Source organism: Doryrhamphus excisus, linkage group LG1 (genome assembly GCF_037039965.1).
Source record: "Doryrhamphus excisus strain RoL-2023G ecotype Guam linkage group LG1, RoL_Dexc_Guam_v1.1, whole genome shotgun sequence".
Classification (NCBI taxonomy): Eukaryota; Metazoa; Chordata; class Actinopteri; order Syngnathiformes; family Syngnathidae; genus Doryrhamphus; species Doryrhamphus excisus.
This window is the reverse complement of record NC_136357.1, coordinates 21,757,304-21,783,023: the sequence shown is the minus strand read 5'-3', so window position 1 is coordinate 21,783,023 and position 25,720 is coordinate 21,757,304. Positions and strand designations below refer to the sequence as shown.

Sequence of the window (25,720 nt, the reverse complement as noted above, 5' to 3'; positions counted from 1 at the left end):
TTTTTTTTTTACAGAAAACAGCGACTAGGAAGGTTTCAAAAAGGAAATCAATTGCAGTGTTTATTGTTTTCCGGTAGATGGCGGAAGCGACCCAGACACCGAGAGCAGTTAAGCACAAGCAGATCTGAACAAGAAAGTGGGCGGTGTCGGGGGCGGGGGGAGAGCAAACCTTTAACACAATCCCGGCTCATGTCATCCAGAGGAGCGCATGGATCTGCTGCCTTTACGCACCACCGACGCCGCGCTCTCGGATGCTGCACAGACTGAAACCAGGAGATCGAAGCATCCTGCAAATCGAGAACAGCGTGATTCACCAGCATTACCAGTAGACGCCTGCCGGAACCAAGCCCACTGACGTTAGAAGCTTAAGTGCACCGTGCCGGTGAGGACTGCGTTGCTGGCGATGGAGCGGTGGAAAGGCAGAGTGGCCCTGGTGACCGGAGCCTCCGTGGGTATTGGAGCGGCTGTGGCCCGGGCGCTGGTCCAACAAGGCATGAGGGTGGTCGGCTGCGCCAGGAATGTCGACAAAATCGAGGTATTGAATTGGATGTCGTGAAGTCAAGCGTTAAGCATTGACTCATAGGGGAGGCTAGTGCAACACCTACCTAGCTAACGTTAGCTTGACAACTTCAGCTAGCGTGAGGCAACGAAGGACATTTGGAACGTAAAAAAGCCGTTGACTTCAAATGATATGCACACTCAATTATACAATTATACAACACTATAAATAATCACATAGATTGGGACACTGGTTTCTTTTCCAAATTTAGCAATGACTGCTTTAACTGCACGCAGGAACAATACAGCGTAAACATTACCTTGAACGGCAAATGAATTATCCCCGTTCCATGTACTTCATTCTGTCAGCATTATTCATTATTATATTATTCAGTTATTATTTCTGCCTGATTCTTTTGTAGTATTTACTTATTTATGCATTTGTCTTTAATCTATACTTGTTTTAACTTACCTCCTTGTCATTCAAGCGTTTATTATTTTGACTTATTTGTTTACTTTTAGCACGTATCGTGTTTTCTTTTTCCGTTATTTTATTATTTGTTTTTATTTATTTTGTATTACTTACTTTATTATTTTTATTTATTTTATTGTATTGTATTATAATTTGTATTTGTTATTATTTACCTTTTTCACCTTTTGTTTGTTACTTTTGGTACTGCATAAGGAGGGTGTCCAACCCGGGGTTCTTTTTTTTTATTTTTACATTTTTTTTGAGCGGCACATTAAATAAAATGCATTTTCTCTAATTAACCACAGATGAAAAAAAATAGAGCAAAGCGCAACAACATAAAGATTTGTCTTTAAATATATATAAAAGATTTTAAAATCCTTTTTACAAAATTCAAACAAATATTTAAATTTGGCCCACCCTCCCATTCTTTTGATTTTTCTAAAGAAAAAGGGTCGTAGGCTATCGATGTAGTGCTACACTTTTTTTTCATGATGAAAGCTAACCGTGTAAATACTGTAAGAGAGACAACACGTTCAAGGCATGGCGTGAATGAAACATCAGCCACAGGGATGTGGTTGTATTCCCACTTCTCAACACTGATCCAGTGTTTCCTGCAATGAGGAATTTTGCACCAATATGCTAATATGTTTGAGTCTTTGTGCAAACATTTTGGGGGGGTTGACCTTCTTTAGAGAGGTCAAAGAAACAAGGGGGAGTGAAGACGTAATGGCAAAGCTTGTTGTGTACTTTTACTCCAGTGACACAAAAAGAAAGGCAGATGATTGCTGCTAATTGTGTGTGTGTGTGTGTGTGTGTGTGTGTGTGTTGGCTCTTCAGGTAGTGTCAGATTGCCTCACCACACTTTGAAAGTGGTGTTGGGGGGGGGGGGCACTCAGGGGCCTGACATTATTGATGACGTCTGTCACAATGTAGTTTGACACTTCAGTCCGATACCAACCAGAGGCATCAGTACTTGCAGAGATCTTTGACTTATGGAGCACAACCAGCTCGCGTACTCGGCACATCTCCTTCATGCCTTTTTTATTTTGCCAGTATGGATGTGAAATCGGTCTGAAGTTTTCTACATTATGGTCTTAAAAAGTCTAAAAAAGCAGTATTTTAGACAGCATTTAGAGTAGATATGGCACTAATGAGGAAGTAATGACTAAGGCACATACACTTACAGTAGTTACCCAGAAACTAATGAAGAACTAATTAGGAAATAATGAGCAGAGGAGTTACCGTGGAGCTAATGAACAAATGAGGAATTAATGATAGAATAGTCACTGAGCTAAGGCGCATACATTTAGAGTAGTTATTGAGGAGCTAAGGTACATTTAGAGTAGTTACTGAGGAACTAATTAATAACTAAGGAGTAGAGTAGTTACTGAGGAGCTAATGAAGTAATGAAGAATTAATGTGTAGATTAGTCACTGAGCCAGGGCACATACATTTTGAGTAGTTACAGAGGAACTCATGAGTAGAGTGGTTGCTAAGGAGCTGAGGCACAAATTTAAAGTAGTTACTGAGGAACATATGGCGATATAATGAGGGACTAATGTGTAGAGTAATTACTGAGGAGGTATGGCAGGTAAAGTTAGAGTGGTTATTGAGGAACTAATGAAGAACTAATGACTAGAGTAGTTTCTGATAAACAAAGGCACATATTTATAGTAGTTACTGAGTAGCCAAGGCACATACATTTAGAGTAGTTGTTGAGAACTCAACAACTACTCTAAATGAGGAACTTAGGCACATACATTTGGAGTAGTTTCTGAAGAACTAATGGGGAACTAACAGTAGTTACTGAGGAAGTAATGGGGAACTAACAAGTAGAGTAGTTACTGAGGAACTTAAGCACATACTACATTAGGAGTAGTTACTGAGGAACTAAGGGGAACTTATGAGTAGAGTAGTTACAGAGGAACTAATGGGGAACTAACGAGTAGAGTAGTTATTGAGGAACTAATGTTGAACTAACAAGTAGAGTAGTTACTGAGGAACTTGGGCACATACATTTGGAGTAGTTACTGAGGAACTGATGGGGAACTAACAAGTACAGTAGATACTGAGGAACTTAAGCACATACATTTGGAGTAGTTACTGAGGAACTAATGGGACTAATGAGTAGAGTAGTTACTGAGGAACTTAGGCACATATATTTGGAGTAGTTACTGAAGAACTAATGGGGAACTAACGAGTAGAGTAGTTACTGAGGAACTTAGGCACATACATTTAGAGTAGCTGCTGAGGAACTAATGGGGAACTAACGAGTAGAGTAGTTACTGAGGAACTTAGGCACATATATTTGGAGTAGTTACTGAAGAACTAATGGGGAACTAACGAGTAGAGTAGTTACTGAGGAACTTAGACACATACATTTGGAGTAGCTGCTGAGGAACTAATGGGGAACTAACGAGTAGAGTAGTTACTGAGAAACTTAGGCACATACATTTGGAGTAGTTACTGAAGAACTAATGGGGAACTAACGAGTAGAGTAGTTACTGAGTAACTTGGACACATACATTTGGAGTAGTTGCTGAGGAACAAATGAAGAACCTCTTCTTGCCTCTCGTGCAAAACAACATAAAAGACAGATACATCCACAGATACACAGATACATACGTCTTCAGGATGGAGAGTTGGGGTGGGGGAAAAAACATCTAAATATGTCTTTGGTAGTGAATGACTGCACAAAAATAACTGCTGTCATTTTTGTGCCTTGTTGTAAGGTTACCATTGTGTGGAGCATGGAGCATGGAGATTGGAGCTGCTTACCTAATACACGTGTATGATATTTAGTCTGTTATTTGTGAATAGGAAAATGAAGTTTTGGTGTTTGTGTATTGTCAGTAACTCTGTCGTGGATGGTCGTATAAATCATTTTAGTTAGTTTTTCACTCGTAAAGAGTGATTAACCATTAACTCTCCATTCATGTACGCCTTGTTTTTGACACACAAGCATGTCTCCCACCTCAACTGCACGCCCTCGCCCCCGCCCGTACATGCTTCCAGTGAGTGTGGCTTGCGCAATAAGGCTGCCTCGCCGCCATTCATAGTCTGGTCACATGTCCTGTCCTGTCAATAGTTAACTGCAGCAGAAGCTGTCATTGCTTCTGCCGCTGACATGTGTCACTCTCAAAACAAGGTCACCGCAATTTAAATGGGAAATTGCACTGTGCAAATGGCCGTCACCGCCCAAGCGTTTGGCTGCATTTCAGCCAGAGCAGCCTCAGTTACTCTTAGTCGCTTCCCAAATATGATGCCACAGAGATGGATAGCGAGATGAAAGGAGTGAGAGGTTGCTGTCTTCCGTTTGACAGCAGATCCTTGGGAAGTTGTGTGTGTGAGATGAGAGACAAAGGCGGTATTGTACGCTCGCGGCTATGTAAACTGGGCTGTAGCTGTGCCAAAGCAAGTGGGGGATGCAAGTGTCTGTCACTAAGCAATTGTTCTTGACTTCCCCTTTGGTGTGTATTTCTTTCACGCGTGCAAATAAAGGCCGTTATTGTTCATACAGTATTAGACGAGCGCAGATGGAAGCACGAGCGCACCCAAAGGTGGATTTAAATGGCGTCGCATCTGTGCAGCGTTGAGAAAGGAAAAGTTAAGCGTAGCAGCAGTTTTGTTGTGCTGTCTTGTAAGCAGGCAGCGGTGGGGGCAGACGGGAGGCGCGCGGTCACCATGGGCTTTCTGCAGGAATGGCCGAGATGGGACCGCATCCAAGAAGCAGCAATACACTTTCTCATGAACTCTTCTATTCTGTTGAAAGACGAATCTTGCCACTGTGGATTCTTCAAAGTACAAAAGTGATGCTTTTTTTTTTAACTACAGTGGACCCCGCTTAAAGGGTCCCTGTCTTGATATATAAATTTGCTTAAATATGTTCTACATTGTTGGTAATTGTGTTCAGCATTGTTCAGTTTTTGAAAGCAAACGATAAATTTGCAAAAATCTACTTTTATGGTTCATGACGAACCGAGTAAACAAACACTTCTCGAGGTACATCGCCTACTTGGTCCAGTATATTTTCAGCAAAATATTAGTAATTTCAAAATGTTGTGTTGCTGCTGGATGTTCACAGTGTCCGAGTGATACTGTAACTTGGTTTTCTTTTCCAAAAGCGGAATGTTTAAGACAAAAATCATTTTACTGATGACTTACGTACCTAAGTACGGTAAAAATTTGTCTTCTAAACACTATTCCATGATAGCAACAACTGATAAGCATCTTTTCACAGCTATATGTACAGTATGTTTATGGTGGGGGACAGCGGCGCAATTATAACAAATCAGGGTAGCAAGACCCCTTTACGCTCATGAATAAGCTGATTGTAAAATAATAATAATAATTAATAATAATAATTATTTATTAAGTATTAATAATAACGTGTATATTCGGAGAAAATGTGATTATGCGCAAATAATGTGCCATTTTATGTTGACAAACGTCACTGCCTGCGACAAAGTATGCTGTGATGTCACACATGGGACCTGTGTTTACATCACAAACAACATGGATGCCCTCAGAACTATGCTGGTTGTAGTTATTGTTCAAACGCTTTTTGCTTGCTCGTTTTTGCAAGCCCTAATTAGGGCTGGGTTAAACGATTATTTCGGTAATCGATTAATCTAGAAAATAGATTTTCGATGCATCGATTAATCCCTGAAAGTCCCTGATTAGTCTCTGAAAACATGCACAGGTTAATAAAAATATATATTTCTAAATGATCTGCCTGTATCAATAAAGTATAATGACATGAATAATACTAATAACAATAATAATAGAAATAAAACTAACTATAGCGTGTATTTGAGGAGTGTGTGTCTGTGTCAGTTAAAAAGAAATGTTAGCAAGACGCGAGTGTGTTGCCACGGCCGCCGCCATGTTTTGATTCTGAGTAGAGTGAATGAACGGGTCAAAAGAACTTGCTCTTTTTTGCGAACGAATGAACCGCCCATAAAATACCCAGTCAGTCCGCCGGCCGTTTTGTTCATGACCGACACAGCACTAGTTGGTGAGCTGTTGGGTCGGAACAAACGTCGATCGAAACGTCGAAACGACACGACTGATCGGGTCTATGCACAGGGGGAGATCACAGGCTAACGACCAATTGACCGAAATGAACGGCTATTTTTACTGAATGAAGCGGAATGTTCACTGAAACCCACCATTAATTCTGAGTGAAGGCGCATCGACATGCAGTTCTTGTGTCGATGTATTTTTTGTGTCAATGTCATTGATGACGTAGACACATCGTCCCAGCCCTGGGTCAGACCGGGACGCTATGCCAGCTGGTGGGAGAACTTTGAGATTGAAGTCGTCCCCCTGGAGAAATGGCGTGACAATTTCCGAACATCACGATCCATCGCATATATACAGCTACGTGTGGACGCCGTTTTTTTCATTAACGCAGAGGAGGAAATATGCGGTGTTACAAATACCAAAGGCCTTAGTTGACCAACCGTTTTGTTCTATGTTGTTTCCTATTGGTTAATTGCTCAGATGTTTCATCTCTGTCTGCAAATCCGTCTCGGCAACCAGGTAACGACTGGACAAGCCCGTCCTTTTTTTTATTTCACAACGGATTGATTTCATTCCTGAAGGGATTTGAATTGCGTGCGGTCAGGTCAGGCAGCTTGACTCTCTTTCATCGCACACCCTCAGCCTTCTCTTGGTGTTTTCATTTCTCTTCTGCTGTACCGCACAAACGGCTTTTCCGCCGATGTTTTAACCTGGACTTTAACCTGGAGCCAACAAAGACTTAAAACAAAAGGAGAATAATCCGTCCTGTGTTTGTGGATTCAGGGGGGAAGAGAAGCAACATTCACAGCTTTCTTTCGGAGTTTTCTCTCCATGTCAACCGAACCATGATAGCGCATTATGGTCACAACCTGTGTGTTTCGAGGAGTGTCGTACGGTCACTGGGATCTCATGTGGCCGCCAGTCTAATGAGGCAGGACAGCCCGGCGACCCCTACCAGTCGCACCACCACTGAGCTCTCCTCTCTGTTCTTATCACCTTGTCAAGGTTTAAGGTTTACTGGCCTCGACACTCCCCGCTTGAGCCTCCTGCCATGGTAGGTGGGGCGCCTCCTGTCCCGTCCTGTCTTGTCAGAGACACTTTATGCATGCGCTGGCTCTCTGATCCTGCTTGTACATGCACGGGAGGGGGGGGGCTCATACTCGCCAGCCACTACATTAGGTACACCTGCCCAAATAACAGATGCAACCCAAGTTCTCAAACATCGGAAGAGGTGTGATATGGCAGATTTCCATAGTAAAAGTACACGTAGATGTGCAATACAGATGTTGTTGTCATCTGTTCTTGGGCTGGTACTCGGTAAAACTCAGCCATTTGCTTTTTCATTCATTTCCAGTCTATAAGTGGTAGATGTCCACGTCGTTACATGGGACATTTAATACCCAGGAAGATGTTTTTCTTGATTTTGGCCAGATATCAATATCTTATCGGTATGTCCATAGTAGAAATTCTATCAACATGACACCCAGTATTTGCTGCTTCTGTCTGCATGAGTCAGGGCTAGTTGACACAATCTGCTGGATTGTCACATACTCCATTTTGGTGCACGTTTGGATCAAAACGTGGATAGAGTAATCCTGTTAGCTAACACCCAAGCACACTGTAATAGATCTGTTGGTAGATGCAGCAAATGCTAAGTATCGTTTTCTATGTGATGGCAGATTTCATTTGATTTCATTAGGGTGAGTCTGCTGTGGCCTGTGAGTGCATATGAGCAGCAGGGAGCAAAGGTGAAAGAATGTTGTTGATTGGTAAACATGAACTCTGTGAGGCGACTAGAGGGCCAGCTATGTGGGATCCAGATGTTGAGCTCCTGTGAAGTCATGTCCGTCCATCCGTCCGTCAGTTTGTCCAGCCTTCCGTCCAGCCAGCAATCCGTCCATCCATTCGTCCGTCTGTCCGTCCATTCGTCCATCCAGCAATCCATCCATCGGTCCATCCTTCCGTCAGTCCATCCAGCAATTCATCCGTCCATCCAGCAATCCGTCCACCATAGCCACTATCATAGTGGGCATTGACTTGACAGAAGAGTAGATTCAGGAAGAGTAGTGTAGTGGTTCACACAGCTGATCCGTGCAGCTGGCGTGTAAATTCTCAGTCGGTGAAGATTTCACAATGGCCATGAATGGCCGTTGACCAGTCCCGTGTGTAGTTTGTGAGCATGGGCTCAACTTGCTTTCAAAAATCCAAATGTAGAACACAAGTCCAAACGATATACAAGATATTTAAGCAAAGTTCATGAATGAAACTTGTCCGTTTGCGGCGGGATAGCTGTCAGCAAATGCTGCTGTCTGTCACAGTTAGGTCCCGCAATGGGGGGCTCTAGTGTTTGAACGTACTATAACCTGCCCTCTTCCTGCTCAGCCACGTTGTCTGGCACCCTGCATGTGTTGAGGTCCTATTATAATTATCCTTCTGCGGCGGTCCAATCATGCTGGATCGCCTGCAAATAAATGACGGTATGGAACACCAGAGGAAATGGTGGCATGAAATGACGGCACCGTTCCCTTTGCTGTATAATTGAAGAGACCCACCAAAGCCCCCCCCAAAATGCAAAGAACAAGAGAGTCAGGTGAGATGGAGGCCACACATACATAATGTAAGGACTTCAAACCTCAGCATGTCTCAACTGCAAACAAAAGGGCCATTTTTGTCACATGATTAGCGTGTGAACATGGCGGCGCCGGCTTCTCTCATGGTGGTTCTTACTGCTGACACAGATGCACCATGCTTGTGATTATGACTTTGTTTGGGGAAATACAACCTTACCTCACTGGTTGCACCAGCCGATTACGACACCCCCCCCATTCCCTGGTAGTGTGCCACTCTTGGTCATTTACGCCACTTAAGTCGGGTTGGCCGTCAGCTGAGGCGTTCTTAAACATAAATAAATAAAAGTAATGTCGTTTCTTGCTAAGTCTCCACAAGGTCCCGAGCACGGGCACAAACAAGTCATCAAGTTGCTTATCTGCCCCAAAGTGATTAGACCATAACAAGCAACGTGCAATAAAACCATCCCGTTCAACCTTTAGACCTTTTAGTGGGAGGAAGAGATTATCACTTAACCGTCTACACTGCACTGCACTCACCTTTAACCCCATTAGGTCAACCTCAATGTTTGGCATTCAGTGTTTTTTGCTAGCAAGGATAAGGAGTCCTCACAAGATCGCTTGCTCAGATAAGAGGTGGATTCTGTCTCTTCAAGCGTCATTTCATTCCATATCAGCTCACCAGTGGTACTCCTGACAGTGCAATTATGCTGAAGATGGAATCAGTGCGAGTTGTCTTTGGTTTGGTCATGCTGTGCACGTCCTCCATGTTTCCCGTGCACTAAATCATATTGCTCTCTGCAATGTATACCAGTCAGGTTCAATACAGATTTTATGCCCCCAATTTCACCTCGGTTTTACCTTTTTTTCCTGCAATTTCTTGCTTCCAAAGGCTGCAAAGGATTTGTGGACGTTGCACAACAGTCTCGTTAATTATGATGGAAATGGAGTATGACAGGCAAAATTGCTTTGTGTGTCTGAGGTACTATAAAGGGAAACTTTTTACAGACTTTGACCAGCTTTTTCATGCTATAACACTTATTTTCCCCACCCATATGTTATCAGCTAAGTACAGTGGCGCCTCGGTTAGCGTACACCCCGGTTAGAAAACGTACAGTATGCCAAACTTTGGTCTCAGATATGCTGCGTTACTAAAACACTGCTTGAGTCCCTCAGTGTTCTTACAAAAATGTCCTGGACAGACGTCAGCTGGCTCCGTCGCCTGTCTATGACATCATCAGGGGTTGACTTTGTAGCCCTTTGCTAACTCAGACAGTTGCACCACAATTCTCCAAAATGTTAACACAAAACATGTTTTAATCGTTTTACAGTCATTGTTGTGATCCAGAAGGGAAATTGCTTGGTTACAGTCGCAGAAGAAAAAGACACACACTAAAATAAAATGCAATGCAATATGAATAAAATCATATAAAAATATATTTACAAATATATAGAAATATCATAAATACAATAAATTTACACTTTATACAAGGGAGGGAAGAGTACAGCACAATAATGTTGTGAATGATCTTTTACAGACGGGTGAAGTGCAATATGGATGTCGTTTGGAATGAATGAATGAAGTCTTGTAGCGTTCACTGTGGGAACGGAACTAGAGGAGTCTGTTGGAGAATGAGCTCTGCTGCCCCTCTCTTGTCCGATGGAGTGGGTGGCTGGGGTTGTCCACGATGGACAGCAGATTGTCCAGTGTCCTCCTGTGCCTCACTGTTACAAACGGCTGCAGAAAATGATTCTAAATGCTTGGAAATGACGGAAGAATGCGATAAATGAGCATGTAAGGTTACAACGACCTTTGTTCAAGACATGATTGTTGTCTAAGACGCAATGCGGCAGCCAGATCAAAACGGGCACCCTGTTAATTGTGATTATTTACAAATTAAATATGGAAAAATGTGATGAGTTGCAATTAATTGACAGCCTTAGTTTTAATTTCTGCTTTTACTGAGTATATTTCACACAATATGTTTGCATACCTTGCATAACTACTGCGGGTGTGGAAAACAATCGATATTAAACGATACATCGATGCGCATGCACGCGATGCAAGTGCATCGGCTCATTCACTGGGTATGGATGCAATTGACGGGTGAAATCTAGATTCATTGCGATGCGTTTGTGGGTATCGGTAAAATCCGATGCAAGCGCCGTTTTATATGTTCAACTTCTCCCCATATGCTGTTCCCCAGGCACAATGAATGCACCATCATTATTTGGCGTTTTGTATTGAATACGGACGGAAGCCGTGAGGCACATCCAACTACGAGTAAAACAGCATGGACGTTCGTAGCAAGCAGCAGCGAGGAACTTTCTATATTTAACCCCCCCGCAACGTTTCTCAAAGAATGACGGAAAGCTCGACTAAACGTCCGTCATTTGCAAAGAATGCCGTGTTAAGAAGCCGTACAACGTGTCAAAAAGTCTCCCAGCACAGCAGGTGACATTAGAACAGCAGAGCAGTTGGCTTCTTCCTGAATTTGGAAACAATTTAAAAAGGGTAGAAGTTGTTTTCCACTTTCTGCTCCTCACTACTGTATTAGCCTAGCTGCTAGCTCATTCATATTAGCAGTATGTTTTGCAGACAGGAATATAAACAAACATTGATTGCACTGTTGAAAGTGTCACTTTAACTTTGTTGTTCCTGTACTGTATTTTTTACAGCAGTAATTATTGTTGAATTGTCTGACTCCACCACTGAACCACTGCTATTGGAATTGCATAGCCCATGTGAAAGTGGGAGGAAAGTTGTTTTTGAAAAGTTGTTGCTGTTTTAAGATGGCAAAAAGAATGATGAAGAAGTGGTGCATAGTAAAAAAGACAAACAGCACTTTAGTTGAATTTACTGCCAAGTGCCTAGAAGGAATAAAGCCAAATCCTTTTTGTAGGACCATACGGAATTCCATTTTTTCCCTTTGCTTATTTGCATCATGTTGAATTGCATCATATCGCAAGAAATTGCACCATATCATATCGGATTGCATTGATTTGAACTAAATGATTATTGCATCGTGAAGACGGTGAATCGTATCGCCATGTAGTATGGTTAAAGTATGGTATCGCTGGCAGTGCATTGAGATGTGTATTGAATCGTCCTCAGTGCTGAGATTCACACCCCTAATAACTACATGAACCCCAATGGCACCCTACAAGCCCGTAATATCTGCTAAGACTAAAATACATACACTACTATACATAGTGCCCTGATGAATTGTACTGCATCGAATCAAATCTTTTATTATCGCCCATTCTGCTTATGTTTTTGGCCAAAGTCGCTCGTGAATGTGCAAGCGTTTGGTTGTCAGTCAGTCCGACATAGTAGTCCACTGTAGTCTATTTATAAGCCCTCTTTTGTCAAGGGAGGCTGGGTTCTCCTGAGCCAATCTCGGACAAATCAAATTTTTTCAATTCTCTGTGCTCACGGCTGCCGCCTCCCAATATCGATTTGGCTCTCCACTTTAAATGTGTCTGCCTTCTACTCTTAGAGCTCGGCTAATGTTCTTTCCACTTCCTCCTGAGTGCGTTTTGGACAGCTTTTAAATGTGATGTCTCTCTGTGGCGCTGTCAGAAATAGAGGTGCGGTCGGTGCTCGTTTCTGTCTCTCTCCAGACGTACAGATACGATCTCAAGTGCTTGTCGTTGTACATCTCATATCAATCAGCTGTTGTGGCTTTTTCGGGCTCCTGATTGGCCAAACTGTACATCCACTCATGTGGGTAAGACTTTTTTTGGAGGGGGGAATGTATGTTTTTGAAAATATCTGTCGTCCTGTGGAAGTGGTCTGAGATGAGGAGAAGGGGGTCCACAGAAGGACCCGGAAAGCGATATGTTATTTCATGTCTCCAAAGGCATCCAATAAGATCATAAAACAGTCTCTAGATTTGAGTCTCTGAATTCCCTCCTGCTACATCTTCTTATTCCCTGGTGTTAAGGTGATAGTGATAGTTTTGGCGTGGTTATTTGATCACTTCTTCATCGTTCTCTGTATGTCCGGGCAAAAGCAATAGTATTTTATACCAAGGCAAAAACTTTGCAATCTGGAAGACTGAGAAATGGAAGGATGACGTACTTCCCAGCATGCTTTGCTATAGGTAAAATGATGACTTAAGCCTCTTGAAGGTGTTATTTTGCACAGACAGGGTGGACTAGTTTTTAGTAGTGGACAGTTAAGTTACTTAGACTTTTGGTCAGAATCTGGCACCCTTATTAAGAATGGTTGTGAATTTTGTGCCGTGTACAATATTTATTTCAAGTCAAAAGGCCAGAGGAATAGTTTAGACCGCAGAAATTGCTTAGTTACTCGGATCACTGCGAGCAGGCCAACTCAATGATACTTTTCAAATAGTTCCTCAGGACTGATGAAATTGTAGCACGGACTGGATTTCACACGTGCTCTACACTACTTATCCTCACGAGGGTCAGACAGTCCCATTGAAATGTGTTTCAGAGCGAGGATGGACAGGTAGCGCCATATCTTAAACAAAATATGGTTTTAACAAAAAAAATTTATCTGTGGCGGGCCGCATTAACAGCATTTTGTCATGTTTGTCACACAACAGGCGGCACAGCGGTCGAGTGGTTAGCACGCAGACCTCACAGCTCAGGGTTCAACTCCACCCTCGGCCATCTCTGTGTGGAGTTTGCATGTTCTCCCCGTGCATGCGTGGGTTTTCTCCAGGTACTCCGGTTTCCTCCCACATTCCAAAAACACACTAGGTTAATTGGCCACTCCAAATTGTCCATAGGTATGAATGTGAGTGTGAATGGTTGTTTGTCTATATGTGCCCTGTGATTGGCTGGCCACCAGTCCAGGGTGTACCCCGCCTTTCGCTCAAAGACAGCTGGGATAGGCTCCAGCACCCCCGCAACCCTTGTGAGGAAAAAGCGGTAGAAAATGAATGAATCTCACAATGTCAGCAAAAAGAGGCTGAGTTTGGTCAGAGGCCGAGTGAGGATGGACGGGTAGCGCCATATCTTAAACAAAATACGTTTTTAACATATTAATAAATATAATAAAATATTATTACAAAATATAATAATAATATAAATATTTATCTGTGGCAGTCCACATTTATCTGTGGCGGGCCGCATTACCAGCATTTTGTCATGTTTTTCACACAACAGCAAAAAGAGGAAGAGAAGAGTTTGGTCAGAGGCCAAAGAAAAAGCACACATGAGTGGTTGTGTATAACAGACAGTGTATGGAGAACACTTGACAACCTGTTTTATGGTTTGCTCTCACCCACTTTTCACTCTTGTATTGACACTGAGCAGTCACCCAAAGGTATCCAGTTACGCTTTGGATGGAGATGAATGATCTGTGTGTGTGTGTGTGTGTGTGTGTGTGTGGACAGGTTAGTTGGCTGTAGCCGGGACCGCTATGAGGGCCAGTCTTGGCCTTCATGGCCGTGGTTGTACAGCTGGTGCCCCAAAGTCACTCACTCACGCGTTGATTCACAGCCTGAGACTTCCTGTCGTTGGAGCTCTATCAAAGCCTGCTAGCTGCTCTGCTGGGTTTCTACTTCACCCCTACTAACATGATTCATTCTCTCTAGAAATACCGCCCCGGCGTTCCCGACTGGCTTTTCCTCCGTCTTGATGGTGAAAGCGTTACAGTTGAAACAAGCACGCTCAATGTTGAAGCATTTTGTTGATTTTGTCTGGTCAGCTAATGCTGTCTCCCTGGATAATCCAGGCTAAACAGATTAGAGGCAGAGCAAGGAAATCTGCACACCCAAAGTGTGAGTTGGGGTGGGTTTGCTCTATGGTGTCTTTTACCTGAAAAAAGGCCAGAATGATCCAATTTTATTTAGCCGTACAATAAACATCCGACCACTCTGAGTTAACGGCGCGTTACTAAAGTTGTGTCCGAGCGACGGGAAGAAGTGGGTCAGCCATGTACACTTAAAGCAGTGACCTTTGACCTAAACCTGTCTTGTCTCTTAAGGTGCCAGAGAGTGAGGCTTATCAATCGCACCGCTTTGTAACCCTTTTGTTCCTTTGGGTCTTGACATTTGAAATGATGACCTGAAGTATTTATACACTTTTCTCAGTTGCCGTTGCCAGCTTTTAATTTTGCCTTGAGCAGCAACGATGATGCTAATTGCCTGTGTTGTGCTGTTTACGGTTTGTTGGACTTTGTTGAGGCATTTCTGTAAACATTGCTCAGCCACGCTATGCAGCTTACAGCGCTGTCTCCTTTGCAGCAACCTTAGAACCCGTCTGCCAGGCCTTGGTTTTAACTCATAGACAACCCCTTCTCCTTCGTTAGGCAGAATATTATGTTCTATGGGCAGTAAAAAAAATGGACACTACCAAAAGAACGATGAGACTCACGTCTTTCATCACAAAAAGAAAGTTGGTTTCTACCTTTTTCCCTTCTTGAGTAATCAGCAGTGAAACATCGGTACGTTTCAGGAAAATATCAGTTCCCAACTAGAAAACCAGCTGTTTGTGAAATACTGCATTTCAATCATAATTTTCACTCTTTGACACAAATATTTTTTGCTTTGGTGACAGTTCAACTATCTAAAGAACTATGCCACAACATAAACAACACAATAAGGCGTTGCTTTACGTCAAACTAACACATTATATACTAATGTAACACCGTGATCAATGCCTAACCTTCTGCACGCTGCGCTCTCTCACTTCCGCCTTCCCGTCATGCCTGCTTTGTCCACGTGATCTCTGCCGAGCTCTTATTGAATGCACTGCTGTCACTTGGTGGCCGTTTCTGTGGCCTAAAATTGCAATCGGGCGTTTGGGTTTGTAGAAACGTACAAGTGCGTCTTTGCGATTTAAATGAGTTAAACGGGATACTTTGATATTTTCTTGAGGCGCCACAAGGCCTGTCAAGATAATCAATGAATCAATTAATGTTTGAAAGGTCTCAAAAATAACGTTGAGAGTATTGCACACATTCATAAAAATGGTCTCCAAAAATAATTGTGAGCATAATATGGTTTATAAGCAATAATTTGTCTGCAGAATGTGTCACGTGTTCCCACCCTCGGGCCGAGTCGTGTCACAGCAGAATCCTGGCACGTGTGAGGTCACACGGAGGGGGGGCTCCCGCGCTAACCTGGTGTGGTGGCACGTCTCCCACCTGCCTGCACCTCCTCTTGTCTGGCTGGCTTCAGGGCCTGGAGATCAGGTGACTGGGCCAGCTGTGCCCGGCAGTCGGGGGTGGCTCCAAATCCCACTGTGCCGGACGGACAGCCGACCCGCTTGGACTGCTGCCTGCTCAGGCTGCACAAGCATCATAGCAAGCATCATAGCACCAATATCGGACACCTAGAGGTTCGAAAGGTTTTTAAAACTCAGGGTTGCGTGCTTTCACGTCATACATGGTCAAAAGACAGCCTGCGGGCCATACACGGCCCATTAAGCTGTTCAATCCGGCACGCTGATCAGTCACAAATAGTTTTGTTTTTAAAACCTTTGACCTTGAAGCTGTAGCCGAACCAGCAATAGGATTTGCAATGTTGTTTTTAAATTACCCAAGTCTCAAGCTATTATAAATATTCAGCACTTTCTAGTCATTTATGGGTTTTTGTTTGTTTTTTTTTTACTCAAAAAAGGTTTGCCACCCTCTGGTTTACATGTTGCTTTGTTTTTTTTTTATTGTACATACGATAAATAACTTTAAAATATATTTAAAATAAATATAAATTACATACAAATACAATAAAATTTAGAAAATGCAAATAATGAATAAAATGTAAAAAATAAATGAAAAAGCGTGCCCAGCTCTGGTTTAGCTGTTGCTTTAAAATAGTTGTACACCCAAACAAAAGAAAATGCAATTTTTTTACGTGTAACGTATCAAAGCAACATGTAAACCAGGGGTAGGCAAACTCCTGGGGTCAACAAATCCTGGGGTCAACAGCTCCTGTGTGTGTATTTATTTATATTATAGGGTTTTTTTTGTTTTGTTTTGTTTTTTACCCCAAGAGGTTTCCTTCCCCTGGTTTTCTTGTATTTTCATTGTGCGTCTGTATTTCTGTATTTCTGTATTTATTTTTTTGTGCAACAAATACATGAAAAAGGAACGTTTGCCCGCCCTGGCTTACATGCTGCTTGGATTGCTGTTTTTCAGAAGCTGGCGGCCGAATGTCAGAGCGCGGGCTACAGCGGCACACTGATTCCTTACAAGTGCGACCTGTCCAACGAGGAGGAGATCCTCTCCATGTTCTCGGCCATCAAGACGCTCCACAAGGGTGTGGACGTATGCATCAACAATGCCGGACTAGCCCATAACGAGCCGCTGCTCAGCGGGAAAACGGAAGGCTGGAGGAATATGATGGATGTGGGTGGCCCCGACCGCACACGCTCATGCTCACGTGAATATACTGTACATGCTGGGACAAGTGGATGTGGGTGTTAGCTGCGGGTGTCAGCTGCGGGTGTCAGCTGCGGGTGTCAGCTAAGGGTGTCAGCTAAGGGTGTTAGCTGCGGATGCTAGCTGCGGATGCTAGCTGCGGCTGTTAGCTCAGGGTGTTAGCTGCGGATGCTAGCTAAGGGTGCTAGCTAAGGGTGCTAGCTGCGGATGCTAGCTGCGGATGCTAGCTGCGAGTGCTAGCTGCGGATGCTAGCTGCGGATGCTAGCTAAGGGTGCTAGCTGCAGATACTAGCTGCGGGTGTAGCGAAGGGTGTTAGCGAAGGGCGTTAGCTAAGGGTGTTAGCTGCGGATGCTAGCTGCGGATGCTAGCTAAGGGTGTTAGCTGCGGATGCTAGCTGTGGATACTAGCTGCGGATGCTAGCTGCGGATGCTAGCTGCGGCTGTTAGCTCAGGGTGTTAGCTGCGGATGCTAGCTAAGGGTGCTAGCTGCGGATGCTAGCTGCGGGTGCTAGCTGCGGGTGCTAGCTGCGGGTGCTAGCTGCGGGTGCTAGCTGCGGATGCTAGCTGCGGGTGCTAGCTGCGGATGCTAGCTAAGGGTGCTAGCTGCAGATACTAGCTGCGGGTGCTAGCTGCAGATACTAGCTGCGGGTGTTAGCTGCGGATGCTAGCTAAGGATGTTAGCTAAGGGTGTTAGCTGCAGGTGTTAGCTGTGGCTATAAGCGGCGGGTGCTAGCTGCGAATGCTAGTGGTTGGGCAGTAGCAGGAAGCATTGCAGCCCTTCTCTTGTGTATGTACGGCATCATTCAGTGGGTAGATGTGTGCATACTCGGAGAGAATGCTCCATTGGCTCTGAAGAGAAGTTGTGGCCCAGTGGGGGGGCGGCCGCTAATGAAAGGTGGCGCTATTTATCTTGTTAGACCCAAACATTCAGATTCAATGAGCTCTTGACCACTAAAGACCCCCTGCTCTAAAGTCTCCAGAGTCCGGCATTGGTAAGGCCCGTCCATCTGTTGTCATAGCAGCCCAAATGAACGTGTTGGCCAGTGTATTTTTAGCCTGTGTTTAATCTGCATGCTGACCTGATTTGGTCACCTCCCCCAACCTTTTAATGTTTGGATGTGGAATGTAACCTTCTGGCCACCAGCGTCTCTGCAGGAGCAGCTTAGACGGGACAAGCAGGACAGCCAAGTGGGAAGCATAGAACTGTCCAAAAGAAGAATTCATATGAAGCGAGTGGTCGGTGGTCTAGCCCGCCCCTGCTTGATTTATTATTCACGAAGAGGCGTGTCCCACGACTTGTCCCAAAGCATTTACGCCGCATGTATTCTTCCACATTGGGCTGGATTCATTGATTAAAACATGCGCAGGATTAAATGAGGTTATCTCTGCAGGTGAATGTTCTGGCCTTGGCTATCTGCACCCGGGAGGCGTACAAATCAATGAAGGAGAGGAATGTGGATGATGGGCACATCATCAATATTAACAGGTAAGGCAACAATGTAGGTTGAAATAGGCTGTCTACCTTCCTAGTCTGGAAGGATAACCTCCTGGTAGCAGCGCACAGAATCCATGACCCCTCTGGCGCTCGTTAGCATTCAGTCATCTTTGTCCTTAACGATGCTCGGCCAACATCGGTTGGCGTTTTTGGTCATGGTAATGGTTTTATTTCATTTGAACATGCGTCAGATTACAATTGAGTGCATCTCATAATCAGTTCACAGTTCCACATGTCCAAAAGGAGTAGGAAGAAGCAAAGTGTCACGTCTGGGCTTGCGAGTTTTGCAGTACGACCCCAGGATGCAGAGAGCAGGACCAAATGTGCGGATAAAATTAATCTTTTATTGCGAATGGCAGCAGCAGGATACAAAACCCACCAAACGAACCAAACCAACATCAATTCACAATGAAGCCACAACAGAAAGAGCACACACCTGAACTAAATAGGGATAACGAAATTAGAAGCAGGTGCGTGAAAAGAGCAGGAGCAAGGAAAACGGTAGAGAACAACAAAGGAAGTGGTTACCAAAATAAGGGCATGGAAACCGGAACAGAGGCAAAGAAGGAAACTAAGAGAGCTGTCACAAGGGGGTGAAGCCCGCTCGTGACACAAAGCTTATTAAATCCTACCCCTCCATCTGGTACTTTTACAATCAGTCACTGTTACATTAGTTCACTTCCTGCTTTCCTTTTTTTAATTTTTTGTCACATACCGAAGTACTCGGTGATATGAGCATCCAATGCCATAATGGGTACCATAGTAAGTGTCAATATAGTGATATATATAGCACATCATGACTGGTTCAAGACTCTTCATCCTTGTATTTAGCAAACATCAACTGCTTGTATTGTTTCTTGAATTGGCTCATCGTTGTGCATTGTTTGATTTCCTTACTCAATCCATTCCACAGTTTGATTCCACATACTGAAATGCTATGGCCAGCATAACGTAGTCCTAGCATAGAAGTGTTTCAAATGTACTTCTTCCCTGAGATCATATTTCTCCTCTCTTGTATTGGATGACATTTTTAACTAATTGGTTATTTTTAGCTTTATGCATTATTTTAGCTGTTTGAAGATGAACTATATCAGCAAGTTGAAGTATTTGTGATTTTAGAAATAAGGAGTTAGTATGTTCTCTGTAGGCGGCATTATGAATTATCCTTACTGACCTTTTTTGCAGTACATTTAACGAGTGAAGATTGCTTTTATAGTTATTAGCCCATATTTCCACACAATAAGTAAGATATGGTAGAACCAGAGAGCAATAAAGAGTGTGGAGTGATTTCTGATTGAGAACAAATTTTGCTTTGTTCAATATTGAAATATTTCTTGCCACCTTATGTTGTATATTTGTAATATGAGGCTTCCAGCTCATATTTTCATCTATTGTGATTCCCCAGAAATTTATTTTCCTTACTTTCCAATTTTTTAATGCTATTTGTTCTATATTTGTCATCTAAACCAAGAAAAACATCCCTACTTTTGTTCCAGATGCTCTTTTTACTGACATACATGTGTAGCCCGTCTAGCTAGGGGTGGTATCACGTCCATAAAGGGGGGCCAGGGGGGTCGTGGATGAAACGAAGAAGTGATAGTGATAGAAGTGATAGATGATTGTTCCGTTTGGTGGTCATAAACAGATCCAGATACATAGTGTTGTGTGCATCACCTGATTGTTCCTGGAGACATTTGGAACAAACGTGCCTCTTGGTTTGTGTGCCAAAGGGAAACAAGCGGTGCAAATTATCTGCAGCATCAACTGACACCATCTCTTCTCCTCCGCCCGTTGCAGTATGAGCGGGCATCGAGTGGTGCCAAGTGCTGACGTGCATTTCTACTGTGCCACCAAATATGCGGTGACCGCCTTGACTGAGGGAATACGGCAAGAACTGCGGGACGCGAACACCCACATCAGAGCCACCGTGAGTTTTCCATCGCTTGGAAGCCTCTTTGGACTCCCTTTGGTGTAGACGGAATAGGGGAATAGGAACCTTCAAAGACGGGAATGACGCCTTGTTCACACGTGGTGGCGAATTTTTTTTAAACCACATATTTTCCCTTCTTTGTTTATGAAAAAAAAAAATGCATCCACACGCAACCACAGTCATAAGCATGGCAAACCTGTAGGTGGCAGTACTTCCTACAATTCTGTCCAATCAGAATCATCCTATGTCATCCTGACACCGCAAATAATATTTGGGCTTGCAAATACAATCAAGCAAAAAGCGAGAAGCCTGAGAAATGGCTACCAACGGTTCTCAGGGCATCCATGTTGTTTGATGTAAACGCGGGTGGCATGTGTGACGTCACAGCATACGTTGTCGCAGGTAGTTATTAGTTGTTGGCATCCACACCCAAACACATAAAACCTTGGTTTTCGTACCAACTACCTGTGGGCTGGTGTGGATGGCAAGCCACATCGTGGAAAAATAATAATAGCCGCCTACGTGTGGACACGGCCTAAGACCTGTGTGTTGCTGCAAATGTGTTCCTGCGCTGGGGGGAGCTCAATGGAGCGTGGTGTGGTGCTTGTGTGTCTCATTGCTGTCACATTACTGACACCTAGTGGATACTGTAGCATACTACACATCATCACAACATTTTTGCGTTTGACAATGCTTGATTTAGGCTACAAATACAATTACCTTAAATATGCACTTTCTAGCAAACAGCAGGATTTATAATATATAAATAATAAATATATAAATATATAATATATATATTTAGTCGTATTTCTGAGAAACCGTGATGGAGTGAACCTGCGAAATTCAAAACGCAAGATGGTGACGAATGGCTGGATTGTAGGACTGCGTGATGGTGGCGGCAGTAAGAGGCCCAGGGACCAAAAGGCCATATTACAGTCCTCCCTCGCTACATCGCAGATCCAACACTGCTCCCTCACTCTATCCCGTTTTTTAAAAAATCAATTCCTGAATAATTGATTGCTGTTTGGTGGTTGAATATGGTCTATTATTCATGAATAATTGATTTATTTTGCATGCTAACGATGGCTAAATGTAGGAAAATAGAACTAGAAGGCATTCAAAGGAGGTGCAATATCGTATCTGTGTGTGTGCCTTTAAGAAGCAGGGCCTACGAAGTGCCGTCAGCTGGCTAGACTTCACTGTTAGCCGAGTGCTAGCAGCCTGTTAGCCCATAGAGCTACATTACATAGAAAACTCACGAGCCGTACCTTTTTGTCGCCGCGAGTCCGCCATCTTGTGTAGCACAACCTTGTTTGTTTGCGACTTTCGACGTTTTTACTGATGCTTTCTGAAATTCCCGCCTTAGTATATATGCCTATACACTGCTGCCAAGTCGTGCTAGACAAGATGGCGGCGTGTGCACTGAAGCACTGTGTGTGTGTTGCGCCCGGGTGTGAGCTTTCTACGTCTTTCTATCTCTGTGGGTCAGCCGTGTCGCGAGCGCCCCACAGCAGCTCCTGTGTGAAAGTGACTGCTTGTTAATAAAAGTAACGTCATACATTAGTGAGATGATAGCCATCGATGCTAACACAAGAGTTGATGTGTTCCTATTTATGTCTATTTAAGGTGGCTTATTTTCTCTTATTATGTCTATATTGGATAATAGGGGTGTAGAGGTGGCTGTAGGGGTGTTATTTCATGTCTAAGAGCTCTAATAATGGTAAAAACCGTATTTAGATGGCCAGAAGCTTCAAAGTTAATGCCTTGACTGTATCACAGTGTTTCAAAAATATGAATTATTCAATCATGCTGTTTTGTGGTTGAATACAACTTATAATTAGCCAACAAATATGTCTAATTAAGAAAATCATGCATATTTTTGCCTAAAACATGGATTTTCAAGCATAAACGTTTGAGCGTGATAATGGAGGGAGGACTGTATGGATGGTGACGGGTAAGTACTGTATGGAAGTGCACTTGACGGGTAAGTACAGTATGGAAGTGCACTTGTGGGGTAAGTACTGTATAGAAGTGCACTAAGTGTTTTCTCTTGGGCCGTTGGCTTCTCCCCTTCAGGCCTCTCTCTTCTAAGTGTGCTGTTGGGTTTATGTAGCCTGAGGCTTTTCCTCCGTAGCAAAGCCAAGTATTTGTTCACCGTGTGGTTCTTTTATTAACCCCCACCCCCACACCCTCCCTTCCTGTAGTGCATATCTCCCGGGATTGTTGAGACCGAGTTTGCCTTCCGTCACCACAACAACGATCCGGAGAAGGCAGCTGCGGTGTACGAGAGCATGAAAGTAAGTGAACGCTTTTCCGATGCTACAATTTTAGCTAACTTGTGTCGCCCACCCCCCCGCCCCTCCCCACCGACGTGCAGTGTTTAAAAGCAGAAGATATAGCCAGCGCAGTCACATTTGTCCTGGGTGCCCCTCCTCACGTCCAGGTAGGCCAACGCCGAGTCTCCTTCCAAAGTGGAAACGCCAGCGACGTTTGATTTGCGTTTGCCGCACGTCCAACCCCCCCCCCCCCCCCCCTTTCAGATCGGAGACGTTCAGATGAGGCCGGTGGAGCAGGTGTCATAGCAGGGCCGACGGCAAGGGAAAGCTGCAGGAGGAGCCCACCTCGCACGTCAGCAGCAACGCCGACCCATTGGCAACCTCTGCTGGGCGCGGGAGGGAAGGGGACGGGGTTAGTACATCTTCTACGGCGGGTGCATGTGCGGAAAGGGACACCGGGGGTCGGGGAGAACCGGAGGCGGTGAAGTGAAGGTCGTGGACTTTATAGACCAGAGAGAAAATACTACTGAACGCAGACATCAGTTTGTTGACCTCAGTCGCGCACGGAGACCACACCCCACGTGCGGCACGAGCGCTACATCAGGCCGCGCCAAACGGCAGAGGGAAGAGGATGCTAACGACTGCACACTGTCTTTATTATGATTTGATTTTTAGCTGATGTCACATATCTCTCTTTGGAATTTCCTGGATTTCTTGTTGATAATAATTGTTAGTTTTTCTACGATGGCGGTCCCTTTACCTCCAGAGTCTGGGCAGACCTGCTGTCATCAACCGGGGGTGTCCAAACCTTTTCCACCAAATGAAAGCATGCGGAGAGGTGTAACAAATACGAGGTCAGGAACCCACAAAGATGACCTTTAGTGGAAGTGTAGTTTTTTTTCCTATTAAAAAATAATCACTATTCTATGCAGGGACCCCAAAACCCTCTGGCACGTAATATTACCACTTTATTCCCATAAAATTACCACAGCTTTATTTTTTTTAATTTACGGGTTTTTTCCTCAGAAATTTATGATGTTTTTTTCATAAATTTACAACAAAAGTCGTTAACTGTATAACAAGTATTACTGTGCCCCTGATACTTGGTTATAACAATTAAGTCATATATTATAATTATTTTTATTCATATCTCTAGATAAACTTGAGCGCTATCTATCAATTTCAACATTTTTATTACTTTTTTATGATTTATGCGCGTTTGGTAAAAAAAACATTTTTTTTTATTTGGGCTGCACGGTGAACAAGTGGTTAGCTCGCATGCCTCACAGCGAGGGGACCCTAGTTCGACTCCACCATCAGCCACAAGCAGTAGAAAATGAATGAATGAATGAATGTTATAATCAAGAATTGTTGGAATATTTTTCCAACGTGGAATATTTGTTATGGAGTAGGTGGAGCCTCGTATCGGTCAAGAATTCGCTGATTTTGGTGCATTGTTATTTTAAAGTTAGTTTGAAAATATTTTTAAAAATCCCCATGGTAAATGCAATATTAGGAGGTAATTAACGCCCTGCATTATTATATTTTGACAATTTTTCTTTAAAAAAAAATCAGTCAATATGGATTTTTTTGTTCATGTTTTATGCCCATTTTTGTCCCAAAACTCGTGTATTTGATGGCCAAACTCATGTCCAATGTAGGTCAATGTATTGCTAAGCTTCCCAAACAAAACTTCGAGCTCCCAACTTTGTGTCAAAGGCGACAAAACAACTTGGCGTCATGACTCATCATGAATTTTGTGCACAAAACGGCCCCCGGGCTTCACTTTGGACACCCCGGCCACATTTTCACTTGATTCAATGGAAGTACTTAACATTCTCCGAGGCTTGCCAGCGTTACTTCCAATCCGGGTCCACCCACCTGACCTTCAAATGAAATACGACCACTTTTAATCAGTCAGCAAAAAAGTAACGATAGCGTTTGTGTGCACGTTTAATTTCTGCAATCCAATTTCTTTTGGTCGTGTCATTTCAATCCAGCACTTTGAATTGATTGCCGGGAGTCATTGAAGGCAACATATAGGGAACGCAGATCTATATCTAATCTATGTACTGTACGTCATGAAAGAGGAATCACTAGGTAAGATCTAACACTAGACACTACAGTCTAGACCAGGGGTGGGCCGCATTGATTTAACAAAATTGATGGGGGGGGGCGACTCGATATTTTACACGTAACAGTCCACCTGGAATTATTGTATCTGTATCTGTAAAAGTGTCATGCTGTCTGCTGTATGTACACTTTGAGATCATTTATTTTATGTAAAGTGTGTTGTAAATTTATAATAATACATTTATTATTATTTTGTATGATTTGTTATTATTTTATATTATTATTGTTATTATTATTACTATTATTATTATTATGTGCTCCCTTTTTTCAGGAGTACTTTTTAAACAACAGACCACATCAAATAACGAAATTGCAGCTACTTGAACCATGAAAATGTTGGCTCAAGCCATGATGCCAGCTTTTATGTTTAAATGAAATACTTTGGAAAGAACGGGTGGGCCGTATTTCAACACACCGCGGGCCAGATGTGGCCCCCGGGCCGCAGTTTGGCACACCCCTGGTCTAGCCCCTGTCCATGCCGGTGTAGGACTTCATAAGCATTCTACGTACTTTGCACGTGCACGCTGTTAGGTCACGTGTGACACGTTGATATGACGCCACATACGAGCAGCATGACCTTTGTATTCCCGACACAAATCCCACTTTTGTTATTTTCCTCAGCGAGGCCCTGTTGCATTATTGTATCTGACCTAATAAATACGTCACACACACACAATTTGTTGTATTTATTCTTATATACAGTATATATGTATATATGAGTACAGTCTGTATCCAAGGGATGTATAACAATATGAACAACTTTGATTTGGTCATTTTTAAATAGTTTGGTTACCACGTTTAAATGCATTAGTTAAATACAGATAAAAGTACAGTACAACTATTTACACTCATAGCTGCAGTTCCAAATGTGGCCAAAGGATGGCACTGCTGTTAGCAAAACGACTTGTCGAATGAAGGACGGTGAAGTTCCGAGCTCTTAACCAGCGGAGTGTCAGAAGATATGC

General features: G+C 43.4%; 1 protein-coding gene across 2 annotated transcripts; it reads left to right on the top strand.

Moving 5' to 3' along the window:
- Positions 1 to 142: 142 nt before the first annotated feature.
- dhrs11a (dehydrogenase/reductase 11a) lies at positions 143 to 25,431 on the top strand. Of its 2 annotated transcripts, none has more exons than XM_078791990.1 (7): positions 143 to 535; positions 16,682 to 16,888; positions 18,313 to 18,407; positions 20,214 to 20,343; positions 22,551 to 22,643; positions 22,724 to 22,789; positions 22,887 to 25,431. In XM_078791990.1, the coding sequence occupies exons 1-7, from the start codon at positions 404 to 406 to the stop codon at positions 22,926 to 22,928; spliced, it is 765 nt and encodes a 254-aa protein (XP_078648116.1). In that variant the 5' UTR covers positions 143 to 403; the 3' UTR covers positions 22,929 to 25,431. The 2 variants fall into 2 exon arrangements, with proteins under 2 accessions (XP_078648116.1, XP_057932825.1); XM_058076842.2 differs by having other exon boundaries at positions 147 to 535; positions 16,679 to 16,888.
- The last annotated feature ends 289 nt before the right edge of the window (positions 25,432 to 25,720 follow it).